The sequence below is a fragment of the Drosophila willistoni genome (assembly GCF_018902025.1).
Source record: "Drosophila willistoni isolate 14030-0811.24 chromosome XR unlocalized genomic scaffold, UCI_dwil_1.1 Seg105, whole genome shotgun sequence".
Lineage (NCBI taxonomy): Eukaryota > Metazoa > Arthropoda > Insecta > Diptera > Drosophilidae > Drosophila > Drosophila willistoni.
The window spans coordinates 1,309,520-1,333,410 of record NW_025814054.1 but is presented as its reverse complement, the minus strand read 5'-3'; the positions used below and the strand labels follow the sequence as shown (position 1 = coordinate 1,333,410).

Here is a 23,891-nt window from a genome sequence, read left to right as displayed (position 1 = left end):
TGGGTGGTTGAGACTACTCTATGGGTCTATGTGTATCACGTTTGACGAGCCTTGACAGGCCTTTCATTTTCTACGTGCCCACCATAAAGTTTTATATGTAATTTGTTTTTATACTTATGTATAGTATGTGAAGCTATGTGCCGACAACAACAGAGAATTTTCCCAATTCGAATTCTATTATAACTTTACAATTGTATTAGACAAAGTTGTTTGTCTTACACACACTTGTTCCCCTTCTCTGTCTTTCTTTCTTTCTCTCTCTCTCTCTTTCACCCTACTTGTCTTTCTCAGGGTCTGTCTGTCTCTTTTTGTGTGGATCTTAATAAACCATAACTAATGGGCACACAAGCGAGATGGCAAGCAAAATGGAAACTTTTTAAAGCCTCTCAAGAAGCTTACCAGCTTTCAATTCATACTCACAATGACATAGAGAAATTTAAAATAAATGCCGAAGCTTCTATACCCTTCTTTAAATTACGTTACTAATTTAAATGTCTTGAAATTTTTTCCAAGTAGTTAGAGCAGTTAAAAGTTCATATAGCAAACAGATAGATGCACTTAAGATCTATACATAGATTTGAATACATTTACCTAATAAATATAAAGATATTTTTAGACAAAGTCGTTTAGACATTTTAGCAAGAGTATTTTGTAAGAAAAATAAAACCTAAACAAGAAGAAAATCGAATAAGAAGAAAAGCAAACACGTAAATGAAATTTCCGCTTGTGCATGCCAAGACTTTTCAGGACTGTGATCCTTTTTTGTGTATCAATAACTATGTCTATGTGTGTTTCTTTATATGGGTATGTATGTATGGCCTTTGTTTTGTTTGTTTATTTGTTTGTGCAATTTAAAGTGCCGGAAATATGCTTTAGCCTTAGCTTTATGGGACCCCCCTGACCTATGGCTAAAAAGAGATTGCGAGATGGAAAGATATAAGAAAAGAGATAGATATAGTGAAAAAGAGAAAGATAGAGGGGGAAGAGAGAGAGTGAATGAGAGAGAAGCACAAAGATAGGAAGCCAAAGAGAGAAAGAGTGTATATGTGTGTGTGGGGAAGAACTTACTACATTTTAGATAATATCTTTTGATTAGTGGCAACCGCAAAAACTTTAATTAAATTCGCACACAATTCTCTAGGAAAAGTTTATGCAGCATTTTGCCCTGTCACCAGATAAGTTGAAGCCCTGTTCTGGTCCTACTCTGGCTCCTGGCTTTGGTTCTGGCCCTGGACACGCATGTGCTTGCTTTCTAGCTTCCCGGCTTTCAAAGTGTGTGTGTGTGTGTGTGTGTGTGTAGTGGCTCTAGCTGCTCCCAGTTGTCTGCCGCCGACTGCCTTTTGTTTGCGGACTTTAAGTTTTTCGGGGGTAGTATAAAAACTTTCTGCAAAGCATTCAGAAAAGGAACGATTGGAGGGGTGCCTAGAGAATGTGAGAGGGGCGCCAAAGTTATGTACAGTCTGGGGCGACTTCTAATGAATTAATTAGTTGATTTTTGCCAAGCTCAAAAACTTTTGCCCAAAAACCACTTTAAGCTTCTCTTCGTTAAAAATTCATTTTTTTGTTGCTCATTCTCTTTTTTTTTTATATATAATTTTTATTATATTTTATTTTCTTTGGATTTGATTTTGCTTTTTTGGGATTTTGTTTTTGGTTTTGGTAACATTAAAGACATCCTCATGGTATAATAAATGGAGTGAATTTCATGGCAAAGGCATTGTCAGTCAGCGAGTCGCCACATTCTATATTCTAGACAAATTCTCTTTTACGAGAATGTATCTAGAAGTTGCACCATTTGAATATTTCGGCTCGCTGGCCGACATTGCCCGATGCACTATGAATTGATTCTCTCCTATTTCGATTTTGATGCCGTTTTCGATTTTGATAGTTCATTTATCACAGCTTACAAAAATAAACTTTAATAATTATACAAAAAAAAAATTAATAAAGAAAAGTAAAAAGATCATGTAAGTTTTATAGCATTTTCTTGATATGTCAGCCACGCCCACGCACTCGAGCATTAAGTTTTTTCTTCGCTCGCACTCATTGATCGAGTATCGTGGGCATCGCTGGGCATATAATTATAGGGGATTATATAATTAGAGACCTTACATGATCTTTACAATACGAGATAGATTAAAAATCATAGAAAGGAAGCTAGAAATCCAAAAAAAAAAAAATGTATAAAATACAATTGAAATATGAGTAAACCTAATGCTTAAGTAATTTTTTTTTTATATTTTAGTTTTGTTTTTCGTTGTCAAAGTTGTGAGTTTGACTATTTCGAGTTCTTCTTTTTCTTACTCTTGGGTATTTGGGCCCAGAGACGGAAGAAGTACTCATCGCGTTGCAACAGTCGACCGCGGGCATATGAATGTATATCAGCATCCATATTATGATCTCTTAACCAAGATGATGTATTACACGAACTCATCTCAGTGCGCGGTTCTTCGGGCAGACTGGCATGACCTGCCAGATGAAAATAAAATGTAAATTGAGTTTAATAAGATGAAAGCTTGTAGAAATATTACAATACTCACCCGCCGTCATAACCTTATATGGTTCTTCTGATTCTAAAGGTTCACTTAGACCAATCTCATTCTTGGCAAATATACGTATCATATATTCATGATTCTCCTGTAGATCTCTTATCTGGAATTTCTGAACTCCAGCTGGCACACGACCCACCTCAATCCACATGGATTTCTTCATGTCACGTATGGCAATGTGATAGCCGAGTAGTGGCGCACCACCATCTGACTCGGGTATACCCCATTCGAATACATGAGCATTGGCAGCGATAACACGTGCCTCCAGTGGAGCGGTTGGTGGTGAGGGTACAGCTAAAATTAAAAGTAAATCACATTCCGTTATATGCCCCCATAGGGTTGAAAAATTATGCAATACTTACTTGCATGTGTCTTAAGCGATATACTCTCAGTGACGGCTGGTGCACCTAATCCAGCCTCATTTTCCGCTGACACACGGAACCAATACTCACACTTCTCCTTCAAGTTATCAATGGTATAGTGCAGCTGATGTGCATCCAAGGTAATGACCTTTGTCCAGGTTGTCGATGTTGAGGAACGTTTCTCTACGCAGTAGCCTGGAATTTTGTAACATTGAATTAATCATTTATTCTCCCCAAAAAAGGTTTATTTAAAAATATTTTACCAGTAATTTCGGAACCACCGTTACGCGCCGGTACCTCCCAATCAAGAGTCACACTACGGCTTGTTACATCTGGAGCTCTTAGATTTTGTGGTGGTGAAGGTGGCGCTAAGTGATAAATAAATGGTTTTAAATGATTTATTCAAAAATATATTCCACTTAAATATTGGTTACGTTCTGTATTACGTACCCAGATTCATAATTTCATTGGCTGTATTTAGGCGGCGGCGCATTATCAAAAGCATTAGTATTAAGCATTAGAAAGCGAAAAGCTTAAGATTAATCAAAGTTACTTACTTATCTTGCGACCCACGGTTATTTTTTCGGTTGTCTCAAAAGCTTCACTCGTGCCAATTTCATTCCTGGCATAGATTCTAAATAGGTAGCTCTTATTTCTGATAACATTCTCCACATGAATATTTGTCACAGTGCCAGTCGTTATGCCCACAGAGCGATAGATGGTTTCACTCTCTTCTCGAATTTCCACAATGTATTCAATGATCTTAGAACCACCATCCGTTTCTGAAGGTTCCCAGGCCAAGTTGAATGAAGTATCATTCATGCCCGATACATTAGTGGGAGGACGTGGTGGCGATGGTTTTTCTAATGCAAAATTAATTAAAATTAATATACATATACATTGTATATTACATATTTATTATAATTATAGATTTACTTACCGAACTTCTTGGTTATGGTTACAGTCTGACTCTCTGTGGGTTCCGATTCACCAATTGGATTGGCAGCCACAACACGGAACATATATTGAGCATTCATTGATAGCTTTTGAACGGCATATGAATTGATGTCCTTGTCGAAATCGGAAACCTTCATCCACACATTGTTATGTATATCACATTTCTCTAGCGTATATTTGCTAATATCCATGCCACCATCATCGATAGGCGGTGTCCATTCCAAGGTGATAGAATCCTTCTTTACATCCTTGATTTCTAGCGATTGTGGTCGACTAGGCTTATCGATGACTTGAACTTGACATTCCACATAAGTGGAGCCAGATTCATTTGTTGCTGTCACCTTGTATCGTCCTGTGTGCTCACGAGTTACTTTCTTAATTGTATAGATGGAACTGGTTTCGGTAGTCTCAATGGTAATTTCTTTGGTTGTCTTCTGTTCGACTGTCTCCTTGTGCCAGGTGACTGTGGGTGATGGATAGCCGCGTACCGTTGCTGGAATGGTGAGAGTGCCACCTGTTCGCAATTTCTGCGACAAGTACCTATCCTCCACCTCAATGCTGGGCTTTTGTTGCAATTTCAGTCTACATGAAGTCTCTACGGAGCCCTTCTCGTTAGTTGCCACGCACGTGTAGGTGGCTTCAGTCTCAATTGTTGTCTTTTCAATAATGTATTTGGCTACGCGGTTCTCATAGCTGGTACTGGACTCAATGACTTGACCGTTCTTCTTCCACGTAATCTTGGGCTCTGGAATACCACCAAACACGCAGGACAATGTCACCTCCTTATCCAATTCGCTAATCACATCTTGGAGTGGTTCGCGTACGCTTGGAGCTTCAGTTTCTACCTTGGGTACTAAACGAATAGGCGGTGATATGGGAGATGGTGGCGATGGTCCAACCTCATTTACAGCAATTGAACGGAATACATATTCCGTATCGATTTTCAGTTTGCTGATGGTATATGTTGTATCCTTTATCTTACGTATCTCAGTCCATCTACAAAGGCATATTTTAAGTTATTTACTTAATGTTAATACTGATGTACTCACTTCTCTTCCTTTACGTCATGATACTCTAGAATGTACTCGATAATTTCTGATTTGCCATCATCCTCGGGAGCCTTCCAGTAAAGGGTAATCGAGTCGTGCATAACCTCCAAGGGTTGTGGGGTGCCAGGGGCCGTGGGTTTACCTAAATAAAAATTTTAAAAAGGGTTTCAGTTCTTGTTCATCATGCTTCAATTAATTCGCAATCAGGCACTTACGCATAATGATTAGGTGTAGACTGGCCTCTGCCTCGCCCACTGGGTTGACAAGCTTAACAGTATACTCGCCCTCATCATCGTCAACCACCTTTTTGATGGTCAATGTGGCAGATTGCTCATCAATGGTCGGGATTGTGCGCTTTGACTTGGGTATGACAACCTTGCCTGTTGTCCATTCGGCTTCTGGGGTCGGCACACCAGTGAACTTAACTGTAAAGGTCGCATCATCATTTTCTTTAACCTTGATGGTCTGATCCTTGTCAGAGGTAATGACGGGTGGCAGTTTAAGCTCCTCAACGCAAAGTTTTGTACTGGTTGTGACATTTTCGGCAATACAGCTGATCTCACCGTCGTCTTCGTCGTTGGCATCGTGAATAACGAGACGTCTTACTGTACCCTCAACGAATACCTCATGTTTCTTATTCGGCTTAATGGGTTTGCCCTTCTTGCACCAAGTTACTTCGACATCGGGCTGCGATAGTTCTACTGTAAACTCAGCATCTTGGCTCTTGGTGGAGAGCGTAACATCTGGCAATGGCACTATGAAGTTTACCAATGGCTCTTCAACTGTCAATTTTGCCTGGGATGTTTGTTCGCCCACTTGTATGGAATATTCACCAACATCTTGAGGCTTCGCCTTTAGAATACGCAAGGACTGCTTCTTGCCATCGATTGCCAATTGGACACGATCATTGAAGGTAATTTCTTTGCCATTCTTGAACCATTTGACTAGTGCGTCACCCTTGCTAAGTTCTATATCGAAAGTAGCGTTTTCGCCCTTGGTCACCGATACATCCTTTAGCGGTTTAATAATCTCCGGTGGCAATTCAATAACCACCAATTCACAGCTGCACTCTTGTCCCTCCAGTTTACATGTGTATTCACCCTCATCGTGTATGGTAGTGTCACGTATGACCAATCGTCTTGATTTGCCATCCTTGATGAATTCACAATTCTTGTTTTCTGGTGTGATTTTCTCACCATCTTTGTACCACGTAACCTCACAGGATTCTGTGGTCAGTTCAACATCGAGAATCGCAGTGTCCTTTTCAGTTACCTCGTAATCTTCCAAAACCTTTATGAAATCGGGCTTACGCTGCAGCACTCCGACAGTAGATTGCGTTTCCTGTTTTTTAACCTTGCACACATAAGTTCCCGAATCGCGTAGGTTTGTATTGCGAATAACCAATTTATGGGTCTTGCCATCTTCGACCACTACCCGATGATCCATGCCGCTAAGCTCTTTGCCATTGAAGAACCATTTGGTGGTAACCACATGAGATGTTTCGCATTCTAGGGTAAGGGATTGCACTTCCTCAATAGTGATGGTCTTCTTTAGTTTCTTGGTAAAGGTCACTTCATCGACCTCAACTATAACACGAGCACCATGCGATGTCTTGCCAATGGGATTGCTAGCAATGCACTTGTAGTCACCAGAATCAGTTTCCGGATTAGCATCCTTGATGATGAGCTCAATATTTTCACCATCGTAGACTTGCTGAATACGTTCACTGGGATAGAGGGGATTGTTGTTGAATAGCCATTGCACCTCGGGCACTGGATTGCCAGAAACCTTAGCAGGCAAATGAATTTCACCCTTTTGTGGCACATTCTGTTCCTCAAAGCGCTCCACAAACAATGGCGGCTCTGCATTGCCACTTGTGGGTTCTAAAGAGAAGACGGAGAGAAAGGCTATTAGTAAAAAAGTAAATCAAATTGTATTTACAAATTGACATGAAACAAATACCCTACCTTCTATAGTCAGATTAGCAGTGGTTTCCACACTACCCAAAGGATTAACAGCTTTAACTGTGTATTCGCCCTTTTCGGACTTCTTTGGAGTGATTAATGTTAGTGTGTGCAGGTCCTTGTCTGATTTGGCATTCTTAATTGGTTTACCATCCTTGTACCAGGTCACCTTTGGCGGTGGATTACCAACGATTTGGGTCGACAGCACAACACTCTCACCTTCACGAATGACCATATTGCGCAAAGGCTCAAGTATCTGTGGGGCTTCCTTGTCACTGGTTCTCACCTTCAATGTGATGGGCAGACGTGCTTCGCCCTCACGATTCGTTGCAATCACCTCGTAAGTGCCTTCTTGTGATTTCTTCACCTTGTTTATGTGCACGACGCTGCAATACATATGCATGTCCGATTCGGTGACTATACGAATATTTTTAATTTCCTCTTCATCAATGTCCTCGCCATTGAATGTCCAAACAATATCCGGTTCTGGTACAGCAACAAGGCGACACTCTAATATGACATTAGTATTTTCATCGACATACTGAGCCTTGGGCTTCTTCGAGAACGTCGGTGGAATACCTTCGAGAATGTCCGCTAATGATGATTCACGTGACATACTACGGCGAGACAATGCTGTGGCATCGCTACCATGATCTGACAGTGGACTTTCCACAATTAATTCGGTTGTGCTAGATGTGAAACCAGCTGCATTCTTAGCCACGCATGTAAATTTGCCAGCATCCTCGGGGAAGACTTCACGTATAATCAAAGTAGCCACATTATCATCGTCGTAGAACATTTGGAAATCTTGTGATGGTTTAATAATTGCAGTTTCTCGGAACCAGGCGATTTGTGGACGTGGATTGCCCTCAACCTTGCACTCGAATTGCACTGTATAGCCATCCTGGGTGTGCATCGGTTGCAGTTTTTCAATGAAACGTGGTGCTGTGGGCTTATCTTCTGGACCAGGACCTTAACAATTAAACAATCACAAGACAATACATAAATATCAAAGTGTTATTGACAAGACGAGACGTCAGCAGAACAGAACAAAATTCACTATTACACCATGAAATTAAGGAACTCAACTTACGTTCAAAGACGGGCAGCTTGTCAATCTTTTCATGCAACTTGTTTTGCACATATTGGGCATATTCCTCGGGTTCCATTAGATAATGAGCTGGTACCCAGCCCTCCTCTTCGGTAATGCTCTTCTTTACATACCACCATTCAGAACTATGCCGACCAATTACAGTTACCTTTTCACCTTCAACCAAATTGATTGCTTCATCGTTATCGGCAATGTAGTTGCATATGGAATACATTACATTGACATTGTCAGACTCTACAAAAATCCAATAATTAAACACACATTTATAGTAAAAGAAATTCAATATCAATGTAGATAAGACTTACCATCAATATCCATTTCTCGAGTAATATTAAGTGAGGCTCCATCTGTGACAAAAAATATAAACATTATCAATTAATTTTTGAATAATAAAGTTTTTGGATTATATGTATTATTATTAGTCGGTTGTTGCTGGGTCACAATAAATAATTGATTATGCGTTAGCCACTTGACATTTATGTCGGTTACTTTTACCTTGCTACGCTGTCATATACAATAAGCTGATGTGTTTTTATTTTTCTCTTTGCCAAAATAAATCAATTTTATGATTCTTTGTCATTATAGGTTGTTAAAAAACGAACTTACCTTCGTTGAAGAGTTGTTGTACAACTTTACGCTTCTTCTTGAACGTTAGAGAGTCCTCATCGTAGGTCACTGAATCGCGTTTCGGATGACGGATGCCAATCAGGAACTGTTCTTCTTCTTCATCTTGGACGGAATAGCTTGGTTTGGCTTGCTTTTTCGGTTTCAGCTTAAAGTCAACCTCATCTGGTGGCAGTTCATCGACAAAGTATTCCTCTGGTTCTTCAACTTCATCGATTGTATCCTCATCATCGCGGATTTCCTCAATAATTGGTCCCTCACCATCGTCGTAGTCTTGCAGAATTTTAATTCTAGCCTCGTCTGTCGCCTCGGAGTAGGTCTTCTTAATTGGTTTTTTGATCTTCACCTTGCCAGACATCGATACTTCCTCCTCAGCGTATGAGTCCAAAGCAATGTTAAACTCTTGATCGACATCCTCCTTTGTTTTTGTACTCTTTGCACGGAATGTGACATTTTCCACGTCGGAGTATTCTGGAATGTCGACCTTCTTACGGCGCTTCAGTTTTTTCACAGTGTATTCTTGATCTTCTTCCTCAGTGAATTGCAGAGGTTTGGACTTACGACGCTGACTTACGACAAACTCTTCCACATCATCGCCTTCTTCGTATTCTTCCTCTTGGCGTTTTATTGAAAGTTCTGCCGCTGCTTCATCCATGGTAGTTGGCTTGACAGGACGCTTCTTAAGAACTGTAGCTGCCTCCTCTACGCCTTCATTTATGGTGTGGGGTTTCTTAAAGGAAAGACTGAACTCAGTTTCTTCGTGTTCCTCGACTGTTGGCTCAAAAGGTTTCTTTGGCTTTCTTCGGACTACAACAGCCTCTTCAATGATCTCCTCCTCTTCGATTTCCACTGGTCTCTCTTCAATAACGGTTTGCTGCAGTTGTAGCTCATCGGCTGCTTCTTCAACTGGTTTCTGTGGCTTTTTCTTCTTTTTAAGTTGAACGGTTTCATCAGAAGTTTCTTCGGTCACCTTCTTCTCCTTGGGCAACTTAACGTCCACTGAGAACTCTTCATCGTGCACCTCTTTGGGGACTTTAGGTTTCAGAGTAACTTCAGCTGCGACAACTTCTTCCTCTTCAGATGCCGGTTTCTTTAATTTTATAACCGCTGCATCGACTATATCGTCGTCTGGCTTTGGTTTTTCTGGTTTCTTAAATTGGACTTCTTCGACAATTTCCTCCTCAAGAATAGGCTCAGGAGTAATCTCTTGTTCAACTTTCACAGTAACTTCTTCAGCGGCTGCTTCTTCAACTGGTTTCTTTGGCTTTTTCTTAACGATCTTTGCTTCCTCGACAACTTCTTCGACCTTAGGTTTCGGTTTAAGAGTCACTTCAGCTTCTGGTTCTTCAACCACTTCGACGGGTTTCTTCTTGGGCAAAGTAAATGCTTCTTGTGGAGTTTCTTCTGGCTCTGGTTGAGTTTCCTTAATACCGAACTCATATTCAGTCGGTTTCTCTTCGGGCTGTTCTTCGATTTCCTCGATGATTTCTTGCACTTCGGTCTCAACAGGTAGCTCTTCGGTCAATGTAACCTTTAGTTCAGCAACAGCGTCTTCTTCTTTTACAGTTTTCTTTGGCTTTTTCTTAATCTTGGCCTCCTCAGTGACTTCTTCAACTGGTTGTTTGGGCTTTATTACAAACTCAGCCTCTGGTTCTTCTACTACTTCAGCTTGAGGAGCAGGTTTCTTCTTTTTCTGAAGGGTAATTTGTTCTTCTGGCAATTCCTCGACAGTTGGCTCCTTTGGCTCTTTGATGGCAAATTTGAAGTCTTCAGGTTTCTCTTCGGGCGCCTTAGTTTCCTCCACTGTTTCGATTTCTTCGATTTCCTGAACAAGCTCTTTAGCTGGGGCCTCTTCTTCAATAATGGTAATCTTGAGATCAGCTGCTTCTTCTTCTGTAGGTTGTTCAGGCACAATGGCAATGCTTTCGGTAGCTTCAACTTCTTCAATGGGCTTGGGAGCAGATAGAGTCGCTTGAGTCTCAGGCTCTTCTGTAACCTCCGGCTTTGGCTTCTTTTTACGGTGAACCTTGATTTCTTCTTCGACAACTTCTTCAATCACTTCACGTGGCGTTTCTTCGACCACTCTAACCTTATGTTCCTCATAGATCACTTGTTGTTCTGGCTCTTCAACAACTGGCACAGTAATTACTGGCTCTTCCACAGGTGCAACTTCCACTGGTTTTGCTGGCTCTGTCTCCTTGATTTCGAACTTATATGTCTTCTCGTCGACAGTTAGAGCTTCTTCCTTGACTACAGTCTCAACCTCTTCAACCTCTTCAATAAGTGGAATTTCTTCTGGAGTTTCTTCAGTTATCTTGATCTTGAGTTCATCCGCAGCAACTTCCTTTACCTTCTTCTTGGGTTTCTTTGTTTTAATTTCAGCATCTTCTGTAACTTCTTCTACGGGCTTACTCTCCTTAATGATAAATTCAGTTTCAAGCTCTTCGGCGAAGGTAACAGAAGGTTTGCGTTTTTTAACCGAAAATTGAGCTTCATTTGGCTCTTCTGTGGGCTTGGTCTCGGTCTCAGAAATGCGGATTGTAAAGTCTTTCGGTTTTTCCTCAACTGGAGCTTCCTCTTCATGAACAATTTCTGCTTTAGGAGCTTCATCCACAATTTGTTCAGGAACAGAAGGTTCGGTCTCTACAACCTTAACGTCCAGACTAGCTGCTTCTTCTTCGGGTTTCTTGGGCTTTTTGGTTTTCTTCTGTTTGATTTGAGTTTCTACATGTGTCTCTTCTACATTCTTCGGTTCAGTCAATACAATCTCTGCTTCAAATTCTTCAGGAGCTTTTGGTTTTGGCTTCACCGTAAATTCTTGTGGAACGTCCTCATCAGGCTGCTCCTCGACTTCAGTGACCTTCTCCGGCTGTGATTCCTTAAGGGTAACTTCAAAGGAGTCATACTTTTCAACTGGTTTTGGTGTTGGGGCTTCAACCTTTTCCTCAGGGACTTCTTCAATAGCTTCAGTAGGTTTCTCTTGAATGGCTTCGGTTTCGGTTAAACTTATTTCATATGATTTTGGTTTCTTTGTCTTTTTCTCTTCTTTAGGTTTAACCTCTTCAACTATTCCTTCTTCAACTGGTTCCTGCTTGTCTTCTTCAAGTATTTCGTGTTTGACTTCGTCGACTTCTTTGACAGGTTTTTTCTTTGTCTTTTCTTTCACTGTTATCTCTTGTTCAACTACTTCTTGTGGTTGAGGTTCTGTCATCTTTAGCTCAACCTCAAATTGTTCAGGTTCCTTCTCAGGCTGTTGTACTGGCACAGAAATTTCGGCAGTTACCTCTTCTGCTTGTGTTTGTTCTTCCCTAGGTTCTTGTAATGTGACTTCAAACTCTTCGGGTTGTTGTGGCTTGGGTTTCTTCTTACGTGTTACTACCCGTTCTTCAATAACTTCTTCAGTCGTTTCATGCCTCTGGTCGAAATCGATTACCCTGACTTGATGCTCTTTCGGGGCTTCTTCGGGTTCCAAAACTGTAGTGGTGATTTTGTACTCCACGGGGATTTCTTCTGGTACTTCTTCGGGCTGTGGGACATCCTCAACGACCTCTACCTCGGATACCGGAATTTCCTTAGGCTTCTTCTGTTTCACCTCGACTTCTTTAGGTTTCTCAGTTTCAAGAGGCTCTTCGGCAATGACTTCTTCTTCTTGAACGGAAATCTGGAACTCCTCTACCTTTTCTTCCGGTGCCTTCTCCTCTATTTGGTGCACTTTCTTGGCCTTTAGTTTCTTTGGCTTCTTTATGTCATCGTCAGTTACGATAACCTTTTCTTCTTCTTTGGGCTCCTCAATCGTAGGTTTGACGACTACTTTTTCATCAGGAATTTCTTCTTCAGCCTTTTTAACAGGCTTGAGTTTGATTTGTGAGTCAGTCTCTTCTGGTGCATCGCTCTCTGGTATACGGAATTTAACTTCCTGTTCAGGGATTTCTTCCTGCTCTTTCGGTACACCAGGAACGATTTCGGAAATTATTGTCTCCGGCTCTGGTTTAGTCTTGTCCTTTGGCTTATATTTGGTTTTTGTTGGTTTCTTTGCTTTTTCTGGCTTATCTGGATGTTCAATCGGCTCAAGTTCTTCTGGAACATATTCGGGGTGTTCGAAATCAACTGGTTCAAATGGTTCCAATTTAAATTCACCTTCCTTACGCTGAGTTGGTTGTTCCTCAACCACGGTAACTTCTTTTGGTTTTCGTGTTAGCTCAACCTCTTCAACACCTTCTTGAGGCTTTTGAGGTATCTTCTTAAGTGTAACGTTTTCGGGCTGTTCTTCCTCTTTAGGCTTCTTTTTACCCTTTCCGAGCTTAATCTTTACATCTTCTTGCTCTTCTTCAGGCTTGGGTGTCTTCTCGGGCTTCTGGTATGGTGTCTTCTCCTCTGGCTCTTCTTCGCTGCTTACATACTTTTCGTATTTTTCAAGCTCCACTTTCTCCAGATCGTCCTTGATCTTCTTAATTTTCTTAACCTTACGGGGCTTAAACTTAAGCAGCTCTTCGGCCTCTTCTATATTACGAGATATCTCACCATTCTCTTTCATAGCACCGATCTCTGTCACCTTGGGTATAAGTGGAGCTGGTGGGAACTCGACCGTAACCATGCGAGTCTTGAGCCGGAATTTGGGTAGCTGAACAGATTGTTCCTCAGTGGGCTTCTCTTTTCTTTTGCCAGGCTTTAGTTTCACTGTTTTGGGAATATCGGCCGCCTCGACAACCGTCACCTTTGTTGGCTTTTGATCCTTACGCTCAATCTTTATTGGCTCAAGGCTGGCAAATTCTGGCTTAAGCTTTTTAGGCAAATCGAATTCAAGCTTTTCGTATTTTTCCAATTCCGTTTTTTCGATTTCTTGTTCCAATAGCTTTCTGATAATCTCATCATGATCATCGGTCTTCTTTTTGACAACCTTCTTCTTTTTGGCCTTTGGCTTAGTGACGCCTTCAGCGGTTTCTTCAGCTGTTGGCTGTTCGTCCTCTTCATCTTCGACTTCTTCAACAATGGGCTGTGATTCTTCTACTTCAGCAACTTCATCAATTACTCGGACCTCCAGAATCTTATCGGGTTGATCTTTTTTGACTGGCTCTTCATCTATTATGCTTATGCAATAGTCTTTGTGAACCTCTGGTAAATCACCTGTTGTAAAAATGCATAAATCTTTGGATTAAAAATATTTAAATAATTCACTGGAAGCCTGTGGTGGTGGGTCCGTGCATTGCTTTTGCAAAGCAAGCAATCAATTCGTTGAACTTGACAGAAGACATTTTTTTATGGCTAAATATTTACAGCAAACATTTTATAGCTTATCCAATTTGATTAAGGAATGTGGTATAATATTAAATAGATATATATTTATAGACATAATAAAAATTTGTACAATATTACATGGTGTGGTAAATGGTAAGGAATGTTAGTTTCACGATGTCATCAATTTTAAAAGTGCAACAATCGATTAAAAAGAAGAACATGCATTTAAATTATATTAGATTTAAGTGTTTTTATTGTTTTTCTTTTTGGGAGTTTTGGGGAGGTTTTGAAGTTTTAGCTGGGGTAGAGAAGGAAAAGATAATATTCGGACAGCAAATTATGCACTCCAAATTCATCAGCGATACAAAAATATATAGATTGTGGGAAAGAGCGAAAGAGAGAGAAAGAGAGAGAGAGAGACAGAGAGTGACAGAAAATAAAGTGAAACAGGAAGAGGAAAAGGCGGCGCAGTAAATGGATATCAACGTTGTTTTCAACAGGTTTGGAATACAAAAGAACAAAGAGGCAAAAGACACAGACAAAAGGAGCAGAGTAACAGGTGCATGTGCATGTGCGGTAGGAGGATTTTGAGGCACCACAAAACTCTCATCTAATAACTTACTTGATTCAACGCTTTTAACTGTGTCTGGTTTTGTTTTCTTATGTTTAATAGTTTTTTGAATTGTATCTGTTGTTGTGTCATCTTGAGTGGGTATCTCATCTTGTGCGCTTGGTGTAATTTGTGCTGTGGCTGTGTCCTCGGGTTGTGCAATTTCATTCGGTTTTGGTGTTGTCAGTTTAGGGGAGTCAGTCTCTGTCTCGTTCGGTTCGTCAGGTTTCTGTTCGACTATCTTGGGTTTGTGAGATCGTTGTTTCTTGGGCTTGATAGATTCGTCGGGTACTGTTGGTGTTTCAGTTGTTGGCTCAGTTGATGTAATGGATATTACCTGTTCGGGAATATTTTCAATTTCCTCTTTAGGCTGATCAGGCATGTCAATTTTTTCGTACATTTCAATATCGGCTTTAGGTAGTTCTTCTTCTATCAGGTTCTTAACATAATCATCTAGCTCGTCCTTCTTAATTTTCTTTATTGTCTTCTTTGGCTTTGGCTTTGGTGTTGGATTTTCCTCAGAAGACTGTTGCTGTTCTTCAGAAGTCTCTACTGGTATTGGTTCCGGTTCTTCATCAACAATAACAGTAACTGAATCGTTATCTTCAGTTTCAATTGTTGTGATTTTGAAAGTGGTATCTTCTTTGGGCCCCTTCTTCTTTAGAACCCTCTTAGTAGTCTTTTCTTGGATTGGTATACCTTCCTCTGTAATAACCTCTTGAGTTTGAATCTCTTCTGGTTGCACTTCAATCACTTCAATTGGAATTTCTGGTTGTTTTGGAGCCTCTTCTTCAGATATTTTAACTTCGGCTAATGGTTCCGGCACAACTATCTCTTCTGGCACCGTTTCCTTTAACTTAACCTTTTTGTCTTTCTTCGGTTTTTCTACAGGGCCCTCCTCTAAAACATCGATGGCTTTAGTCTCCGGCTTCTCTTTAACTATCGGCTCAAATTCAATTTTTTCATACTTTTCCAGTTCAGTCTTTGGCGTTTCCATGTCAATCAATTTCTGTATATAGTCATGAATATCATCCTTTTTGACGACCTTCTTGGTTTTCTTCTTGGGTTCTTTTGGCTTTTCATCCTGCTGAACGGGCTCTGGTTCATATTCAACAATGGTAATTTCTGCTTCTGGTTGATCATCCCTAACCACTTCAATGATCTCGATTTCACCCTCGCCCTCGGGACGTTTAATTTTACGTTTCGTTGTCACTTGCTTATGAATTTCACCCGCATCGTCTGTAGTTTCCTCAACCTTTGTTACACTCTCAATTACCTCGATTGAGAAGGGCTTAAGTTCTTCGGGTTCCAAATTACTTTCCTGAATAGAAATTTCGTATTTTTCATCTTTTGGTTGTTTAGATTTTTCACGAACTTCTTTTGGACTCTTTTTCTTTTGCGGTTTCTCCTCAACCTGGACTTCTTCTTTAAGAGTAACGCTAAATTCTTCTGTAGGTTGTTCGACATTTGTTTCCTGTTGTTTAATTTCAAGTGGCTTTTCTGGAGCCTCCTCTTGAGGCTGCTCCTCAACCACCTTGACCTTCTCCAAAGGCTTCTTTTGTTTTTGGGGTTTCTTGATCTTTTCGGTCTGTTTCACTTCATAGTCTGGTTCTTCAATTGGAGATTCCTCCGTCACAGCAATATCAACGTCCTCAGTAATTGGTGTATCCTCTGATGTACTCTCAACAATGTCAATTTCCTCATCCACAGGCTTTTGTTCTTCTATCGACTGTGGCTTATCCTTCTTTGGCTTCTTCTTTGGTTTATCAGCTGTTGGTTTCTTCGGAGACTCTTCGATTACATTAACATCGTCAGTTGTCTCAATCGGCTTCGGGGCCTCTTCTTCAAGAACCGCCATAATAAAGTTCTCTGCGTCATCCTTCTTAATTTTCTTGGTGCGCTTTTGCTTCACTACATGTTCGTCCTGTTCCGTTGTCTCTTGTGGAGTTGTGGTCACCACTGTTACTTCAGACTCATTGGTATCCTGGTCAATGACTTCAGTTATTTCATGAACTAGCTCTTGGGGTCCCTTCTTTTGCTTTATTTTCTTTGTTTTAACAACCTTTTCCCTAATCTTACCATCCTCATCGGGAACTTGTTGCTTTTCGACTGTTTCTTCAAGCACAGTTATTTCAAATGGAGTTTCTTTTGGAACTTCAGGAATAAATTCTTTCACTGAGATAATCAACTTCGGCGCCTTTTCGGAAGACTCTGATGTTTGCTCCTCTTCTTCAGATTTGCCCTCAGGTAGATCCTCGGTTTTTTCTAAGGGTTGCTCATCCGTGACCTTAACCTTCTTGACTGGTTTCTTCTTTTTCATTTTAATCGGTTCGTCTATATCAATTTTCTCATATTTCTCCAATTCTGTTTTTGGTATATCCTGTTCAATAAGTTTTTGTATATAGTCGTGAAGATCATCCTTGGGTACCTTTTTGGTCTTCTTAACCTTGGGCGGCTTAACTTCAGCAGGAGTTTCCTCTTCTACAGGTTCGACATCCTGAGTTGTAACGATTACTTCATATTCGGGTGTATCTCCTATTGTAGTCTCAATAATTTCAATTATTTCCTCTTTAGGACCAACCTGCTTTTTGATTTTTCGTTTAGTCACTGTCTGTTTTGTAGTTTCTCCCTTTTCGTCAATGAATTCTTTCTGCTCTGCCTTACTTTCGATTTCTTCAATTCGGAAAATTGGCTCCTCAGTGGGTTTATCATCTTCGACAGAATCTGAGACAACAGTTTCAAATTCCTGGAACTCTTCTACCCTTGGCACATGTTCAGATGTAATTTTAACTGAATAATTATCATCTTCCACCTGTTCGGGTTGTTGAATAGCTTTAGGCTTAGTTGTTTTCTTGGCTTTCGTTGGTTTCGTTTCTTCTGTAGTTGTCTCTTCTTTAACACCAATAGTGTAGTCAATGGTTTCTTCTGGTTTGGCCTCTGTGGCTAATTCAACGGGCTCTTCGGACGCTTCATATTCTGTTTCTGAATTTGGTTTTTCGAATTCCTCCTTTTCTGTGATTTTATATTTCTTTTCAGGTTTCTTTTTCTTCTTAGGCTGTTCTTCAGAAATTTGTTCTTCCTCGCCTTCTATCAATTCGACTGGAGTTGGTTCGACAAATTCGTCAATAACATTAATTACATATTCCTCAATGTCTGCCTTTTTAAGTTGTTTTGGTTTTTTAATAACCTTCTTTTCCGATTTAGGCTTCTCTTCTGCCCCGTCTGGTTGATCTTCGGTAAGTTCAACAATGGTTACTTCTGCTAAGGGCTGGTCGTCGCTTGTGGTTTCTGTTATTTCAAAGACATTTTGCTTTGAACCACTTCGTCGAACAACTTTACGTTTTTTAACAGTCACTTCCTTAACAGTACCTTCTTCAGTAGGCTGTTCAATGACTTCGGTTGTTTGTTCGATTTCTTCCAAAGGCAATGGACTCTCTTCCTCTTTCTTTTTCTTAGTCTTTTCCTTTTTAGTGGGCTTTTGTTTTGGTTTAACCTCATGGGTTTCTTCCATTACTTGTAAGGGCTCAACGAATTCATCGGAGATATTGACCAAATATTTAGAAGATGCTTCTGGCTGAGAAGGTGCTTCTTCGTCATCCTCGACCAAATTAATTGGGGTCTGTTCATCGACTGATTCTGGCTCGACTTCTTGGACATCGAACTCGTGGACGATTACAGGAAGTCCATTGACAACCTCGACAGTTTTCTTGTGGTGAGTTTTGACCTTTTTCTTGGGCTGTTTCGGTTTTGCATCTATTTCCGTTGGTTCGTATTGTTCTAGTTCAGTTTTAGTTATTTCCTGTTCAATGAGTTCCTGAATGTATTTGTCTAAATCATCCTTTACTGGTTTCTTCTTTTTAATTTTTTGCACGATATTAGCTGGCCGCTCTTCCGCTTCTGGAGTTTCTTCGGTGATAATCTCAGTGGTTGTGTACTCAATATCGGCCTCTGGCTTGTTTTCCTGGTAAGTTTCGATGATTTCAATGACATATTCTTTGGGACCTTCTTTCTTTTTAAGTTTCTTTGTGGTTTTGACCTGTTTAACTTCGTCACCTTCTTCATTAATGATATCCTCGATGACCGTTTCTGGAGCTAACTCTTCAATTCGAATTTTGTGGTCAACTGGTTTTTCAAGTGCTTTTTTAGGTTTGGCTGTTTTTGTTTTTACCTTATGAGTTTTCTCTATCTCTTGAGGCAACTCTTCTTCGGCACTTACATATTCTTCATCTTGCGGCACATCTGAGCCTTCTTCTTCGAGTTCCTTGAACTTTTGTGGTTCCACGAGCTCCTCAAGAATATTGATAACATATGTTTGAACATCCTCGGGTTTCAATTTCGTTGGCTTTTTCAAGGGTTTCTTTTCCTTTGGCACAGTAGCTTCTTTTTCGGGCTGTTCCGGTTCGGTAATCTCAACGATAGTCACCTCAGCTAAGGGCTCATCGCTTGTAGTGGTTTCAGTGATTTCGAAAATTTGTTCTTTTGGTCCTTGCTTTCGGGAAACCTTTCGCTTTTTAACTTGAACTTCTTTAACTATGCCATCATCTTCCGTTACTTGGGTGACCTCCACAATTTCCGCAATGTCTTTGATAATGGGCTGTGGCTGTTCTTGGTTGTCTTTCGATTTCTTTACCTTTTTTGGTTTAGACTTGGGGGATTTTTCAGTAACGTCTATTAAATCTTCTTTAGGAGCTTCTACTGTATCCTTAGTTTCTTCCTCAATAACTTTGATAGCTTGGAACTCTTCCTCCTCAGGCTGTGGTTCAAACTCCTGTATGCTGACTTCGTGTATCGTTATTGGAACACCATCAACAACTTCAGTCGTTTTCCTGTGATGTTTCTTAATTTTTTTCGGTGTTTTAGTTGCTGTTGTCGATTCTGTCACTGTTGGCTCGTACTCTTCAAGCTCTGGTTTGGGAATATCCTGTTCTATTAGTTCTTGAATATAATTATCAAAGCTTTCTGCTTTAGGCTTCTTTTTTTTGACAATTTTCACTTTGTGCTCCTCTGGTTTATGTTCAGATTCTTCGATTGGTGTAATATCAGTTGTTTGAATAATAAGTTCCGCTTCTGGCTTATTTTCCTCATAGGTTTCAGTAACTTCAATAAGATATTCTTTTGGACCTTCCTTCTTCTTTATTTTGCGTTTAGTTGTAACTTGTTCGACCATTTCTCCTTCTTCATTGACGATTTTCTCGACTATAATTTCTGGTGCTAGCTCTTCAACACGAATTGTGTATTCAGAGATAATTGATGGTTCAGGTTCCTCTTTATGTGTTTTCGTAGACTTTTTCTTACTTTTTGGAGCAGTATCTTCAATTTCAATTGAGTAGTCCTCAAACGTCGAAAGAACTTCCGGTTTTTCGGTGTCTTCGATGGGTTGATCTTCTTCCATAACATTCTCCTCCGTTTGAAGCGGTTTACTTTCGGTTACACTTATTTTGCTCAATTTGATTGGCTTCTTCTTTTTAGCCTTTGGCTCGGCAGTTATATCATCAGTGAGTACCTCCTCCGTTACTGTATCTTTTTGTAAGACTTCATCAACAACTGTAGTCGTAAATGCATTAATGTCTTTGTCAGCGGAAGATTCATTCTCAGGACTTATTGATATATCTTCAGATATTTTGGCTATAAGCTCTGATGGTGCTTCGTCGATTACATTTACAATGTACTCTTTCAGTTTGTCCTTGTAAACCTTCTTCACTGTTTTCTTTGGAGTTTTGGGTTTCTCATCGCTTGGCATTTCAGTCGTATCTTCTGTAACCTCTGTTGTTATAACAATAACCTTTGCTTCATCATTATCTTCGATATCTGAACTGACAGTTTCAAGGATCTGAATTTCATATTGCTTAGAACCTTTTCTAGCCTTAAGCTTGCGTTTTTTAGTAATCTTGTCTTCTTTTAGTTCAATTGATTCTGGGAGATCAGATGTTCTTTCAGTTGATTCGTCTACTGCCACTATCGGAAGTGTTTCAATTATTTCTTCTATTACTTCATCCACTTCTGGTATCACATCCTCTTCTTCCATTTCTTCTGGTCGCTTAGTGATAAGTTCAGTGTCAATTCTGTTGATTGCGAATTCATCATAATCTGGAAGAGTTTTCGATTCCATCGTTTCTCCCTCCGTAAGAGTTATCTTGGCTTTGTGTTTTTTAGTTTTTGGTTTCTGTTTCGGTTCATGCTCTATTATGCCCACTTCAAGAGTTTCTCCTTCATCGAGAATTGCCTTTTCCGGTTTAGGCTTTTGCTTCTTTGGTTTCTTTGGCCTTCCATCTACAACAATTTTCTCATATTTCTCTAATTCAGTAACGGGAATTTCAGCGTTAATCAGCTGTTGTATATAGGCATCAAGCTCATCCTTTTTCATTTTTTTGGTTTTCTTTGCTTTCGGTTTTATTTCGCTTGATTGCGGTATATCCTTGTCATCCAAAGTCTCACTTGTAGTTATAATTACCTCATACAAAGGCTCATCGTCACCGATGACTGGAGCAGATTCAATAATTTCTAAAATTTCTTCAGCATCTCCCTTTTTATGCAGAATACGCTTTTTCATCTTTTCTGGTTTTTGTTTGCCTTTTTCAGTGGTTTCTGTGTCGGGTTGAATTTCTGAGGGAGAGAGTTCTATCAGTTTGACTTCATAGAAATCTTCAAGTCGAGTTTCATAGAATTTCTGTTCGGGCTGCTCCTCGAGCTCGGCCACAAAATCATCAAGTTCTTCCTTATTCATACGCTTCACCTTCTTTTTCAGTACTTTCTTTACATTTTTATCGTCTTCAACAATTTCAGAACTAGTTACAGTTACTTCGTATAGTTTATCGTCAGAATTTTCTGGAGAAACTTCAACGATATCAACTGTATTTTCTTCCAATTCTGTTTTAATTTTAAGCTTTCGTTTCTTTTTGGGTTCTTTAATGGGAGCCTTTAGTGTTTCAATTGTAGTCTCCGGTGCATCTTCTGGTGTCAATTCAATAACCTCATATTTGTAGAAAGGCTTTAGTTTTACCTCCTCCTTGGTATCTTTTGGCTTCTCACCTTGTCGTTTTCGTAATTTCAGTTCACCACTTGGTATTTCATCGGTTTCTTTCGGTTTTCCTGGAATTATTTGATATTCTTTAGTTTCTGGAAGGGGGTGTGGTTTCTTCTTCCTTTTGTATTTCGGTTTATCTTGTTGTGACGTTTCCTCAACAATCGATTCATCTGAAGCTTCTAGATGTTCAAATGGTGTTTCAACACCCTTAATATCAAACGGCTCAAACTGAAGGGTATCATCAGCCTTTTCTGGCTTTTTAGTTTTCTTCTTTTTCGCTCCCTTCTCATCGACGATTGTTTTAGGCTCCTCAGTAGCATCGTCTTCTGTGACATCCAACTTTACTGGTTTCAATTGCACTTCTTCAATGGTCTCAACATTCTGGGGTATCTTACCTTTGCCAAGCTTAAGTTTTCTAGCCTCTTCTGAGGTTTCTTCCTTCTTCTTTTTGCCGCGCTGATACTTTGGCTTTGCTTGCTCTTCTTCTGATGACTGGATTTTTTCTTCATCGAATGTCTCAAGATCGAGCTGTTCTAGAACGGTCTCCTCTGGTTTCGTTGGTTTAAACTTCTTTGGACGGAACTTCAAAACTTTTTCAGCCTCTTCTATGTTACGTGATAATTCGCCGTTATACTGAATGGTATCCAATTCAGTGACTACATATGGGAAACAGTAAGGAGCATATGGTATAAATCTTATCCAGCTCTTTAGTTTCTTATTTTTAAATGAAGCCTCATTCTTTTTCTTCTTTTCCTCTTGGGGTCGTTGCTTTGGAGTTTTAAGCTTCAGCATCTGCGGGAACTCAGCCACAGAGCTAATTTCAAGCATTTTTGGTCGTTTTATTTCAATTTTCTCAATTTTCATAGGAGTCAACTTAATAGGCTGTTTGAATGACGAATCGCGACGAGCCCTTTGTGGTTGTGCCATTTCGCTACGCTTATATCCTTGAAGTACTGTTTTCGGAATTTCCTGATGTATAAGAAATTGTATATATTCATCCATTTCATCTCGCTTTGATTTAACAACTTTCTTTTTCTTTGGCTTTTCCTTCTTATCCACTAGTGTTGGTGCCTCTTCGATACCCTCGATCTTTTTCGGTTTACGTTTCTTAACTGTTTTGTCCTTGTCCGTCGTTGTCGTGGGTTTCTCGTCAGTAACCACCACATCTTCTACTACTGTTTCGTCAATCTGTTTGAACGGTGTTGTCTTTTGTGTCGGTTTTTTCTGTTTAGGCGTTTTACTTGTTTCAGGTGTTGTTTGTATTGTTTCTGCACTTACATCATCTGGTTCAGTGATAGTGTACTCTTTGTTGTATTGGTCTGTTTTGAAAAAGAATTATGTGTTTTTTTTTTGTGTTAGCACTAAACTAAATTGTTACTAATTATATTTGCATTTCATATAATGCTTTAACAACACAAAACCAATGCACTTTTTGTATAAAGCGCAAGTTAAGTGTTTGAATTTCGTTGCTTGCATTCTGGTTAACATTGAATTGTGATATCTATTCATGATGTATGTGTATATAGTATAGTATAGTATATATACATATATGTATGTACGTATTACTCTGGCCTACTTATAGAAAGAATTTTGGGTACTACGTACAAAAGTGCATTAGATAATTTTATGTTAGTTAGTATTTTGCTATAGTGGATACGTGTATTTGTTGGTTTTGGGCAAGAATATTTATATTTTTGTGGTATTTTTGTGTAATTCTTGAATTGTGTTTATAGTATTATGGTATCTTGCTACTACTGAGAGATTGAGATTCCTTTCAAATTGATACTGATTTTGAGTTGGACAATGCTATTTAATTCGTTTTGGTGGTATTCGTTAGTAGTATATATGGAGGTATACATATATATGTCCCACCGAGAAAACTTTAATACGCGCTTTATGAAATAGTTTCGGAGTATATAGAGGTATATAGATTGGTAGTATGTTTAATAAGAAATTTTGTGTACAATCACCTGTTGGCTCGCTGACTTCAACAATTTCAACATTTGTGTGTGTAGTGTCTTCCTGTATCGGTTCAGTATCACTGAGCACTTCTTCAACAACGATGCCTTCCTCCTGAGAGACTCTCTTGTTTTCAGTTTGTATGGTTGTTTCTCCATCTTCGTTTTGTACAGATTTAAATGTCGTTATGTAAACTGGGTGTTCCGGTTCAGTGTGTTCAGCGGGCTTTGGTTTCTCCGCTGGTTTTTGTGTTGTTTTTGTTCGTTGTGATTTATGATTATATTGTGAAATATGAATAGGAAAATATGTTATTAACTGTTACACACTCAAATTTGTAAAGAGAGTCAGATTCAAAACGAAACTAATCTACAAATTGTACAATTTGTTTATCAAAACATTATAAAGGTACATCTAACTAGTAAAAAGTAATCTTGACTAACTATAATT

General features: G+C 39.6%; 1 protein-coding gene across 5 annotated transcripts in view; it reads right to left on the bottom strand.

The window, feature by feature from the left end:
- Positions 1-1,618: 1,618 nt before the first annotated feature.
- The window catches only part of LOC6645017 (titin), a 78,278-nt gene continuing 56,005 nt past the window's right edge, over positions 1,619-23,891 (bottom strand). For 2 of the 5 annotated variants that reach the window (XM_047011746.1, XM_047011744.1), the window contains 14 exons: positions 23,456-23,683; positions 14,474-22,804; positions 8,599-13,740; positions 8,298-8,339; positions 7,975-8,226; positions 6,885-7,853; positions 5,133-6,800; positions 4,918-5,059; positions 3,852-4,864; positions 3,469-3,774; positions 3,175-3,279; positions 2,912-3,106; positions 2,541-2,843; positions 1,619-2,469 (listed from right to left, as the gene is read on the bottom strand). In XM_047011746.1, coding sequence (XP_046867702.1) covers positions 2,279-2,469; positions 2,541-2,843; positions 2,912-3,106; positions 3,175-3,279; positions 3,469-3,774; positions 3,852-4,864; positions 4,918-5,059; positions 5,133-6,800; positions 6,885-7,853; positions 7,975-8,226; positions 8,298-8,339; positions 8,599-13,740; positions 14,474-22,804; positions 23,456-23,683 — 18,887 coding nt within the window. In that variant the 3' untranslated portion in view covers positions 1,619-2,278. Of the gene's footprint in view, positions 2,470-2,540; positions 2,844-2,911; positions 3,107-3,174; positions 3,280-3,361; positions 3,383-3,468; positions 3,775-3,851; positions 4,865-4,917; positions 5,060-5,132; positions 6,801-6,884; positions 7,854-7,974; positions 8,227-8,297; positions 8,340-8,598; positions 13,741-14,473; positions 22,805-23,455; positions 23,684-23,891 lie in introns of all 5 variants that reach the window. The other 3 variants (XM_047011743.1, XM_047011745.1, XM_047011747.1) reach the window with 3 other exon arrangements.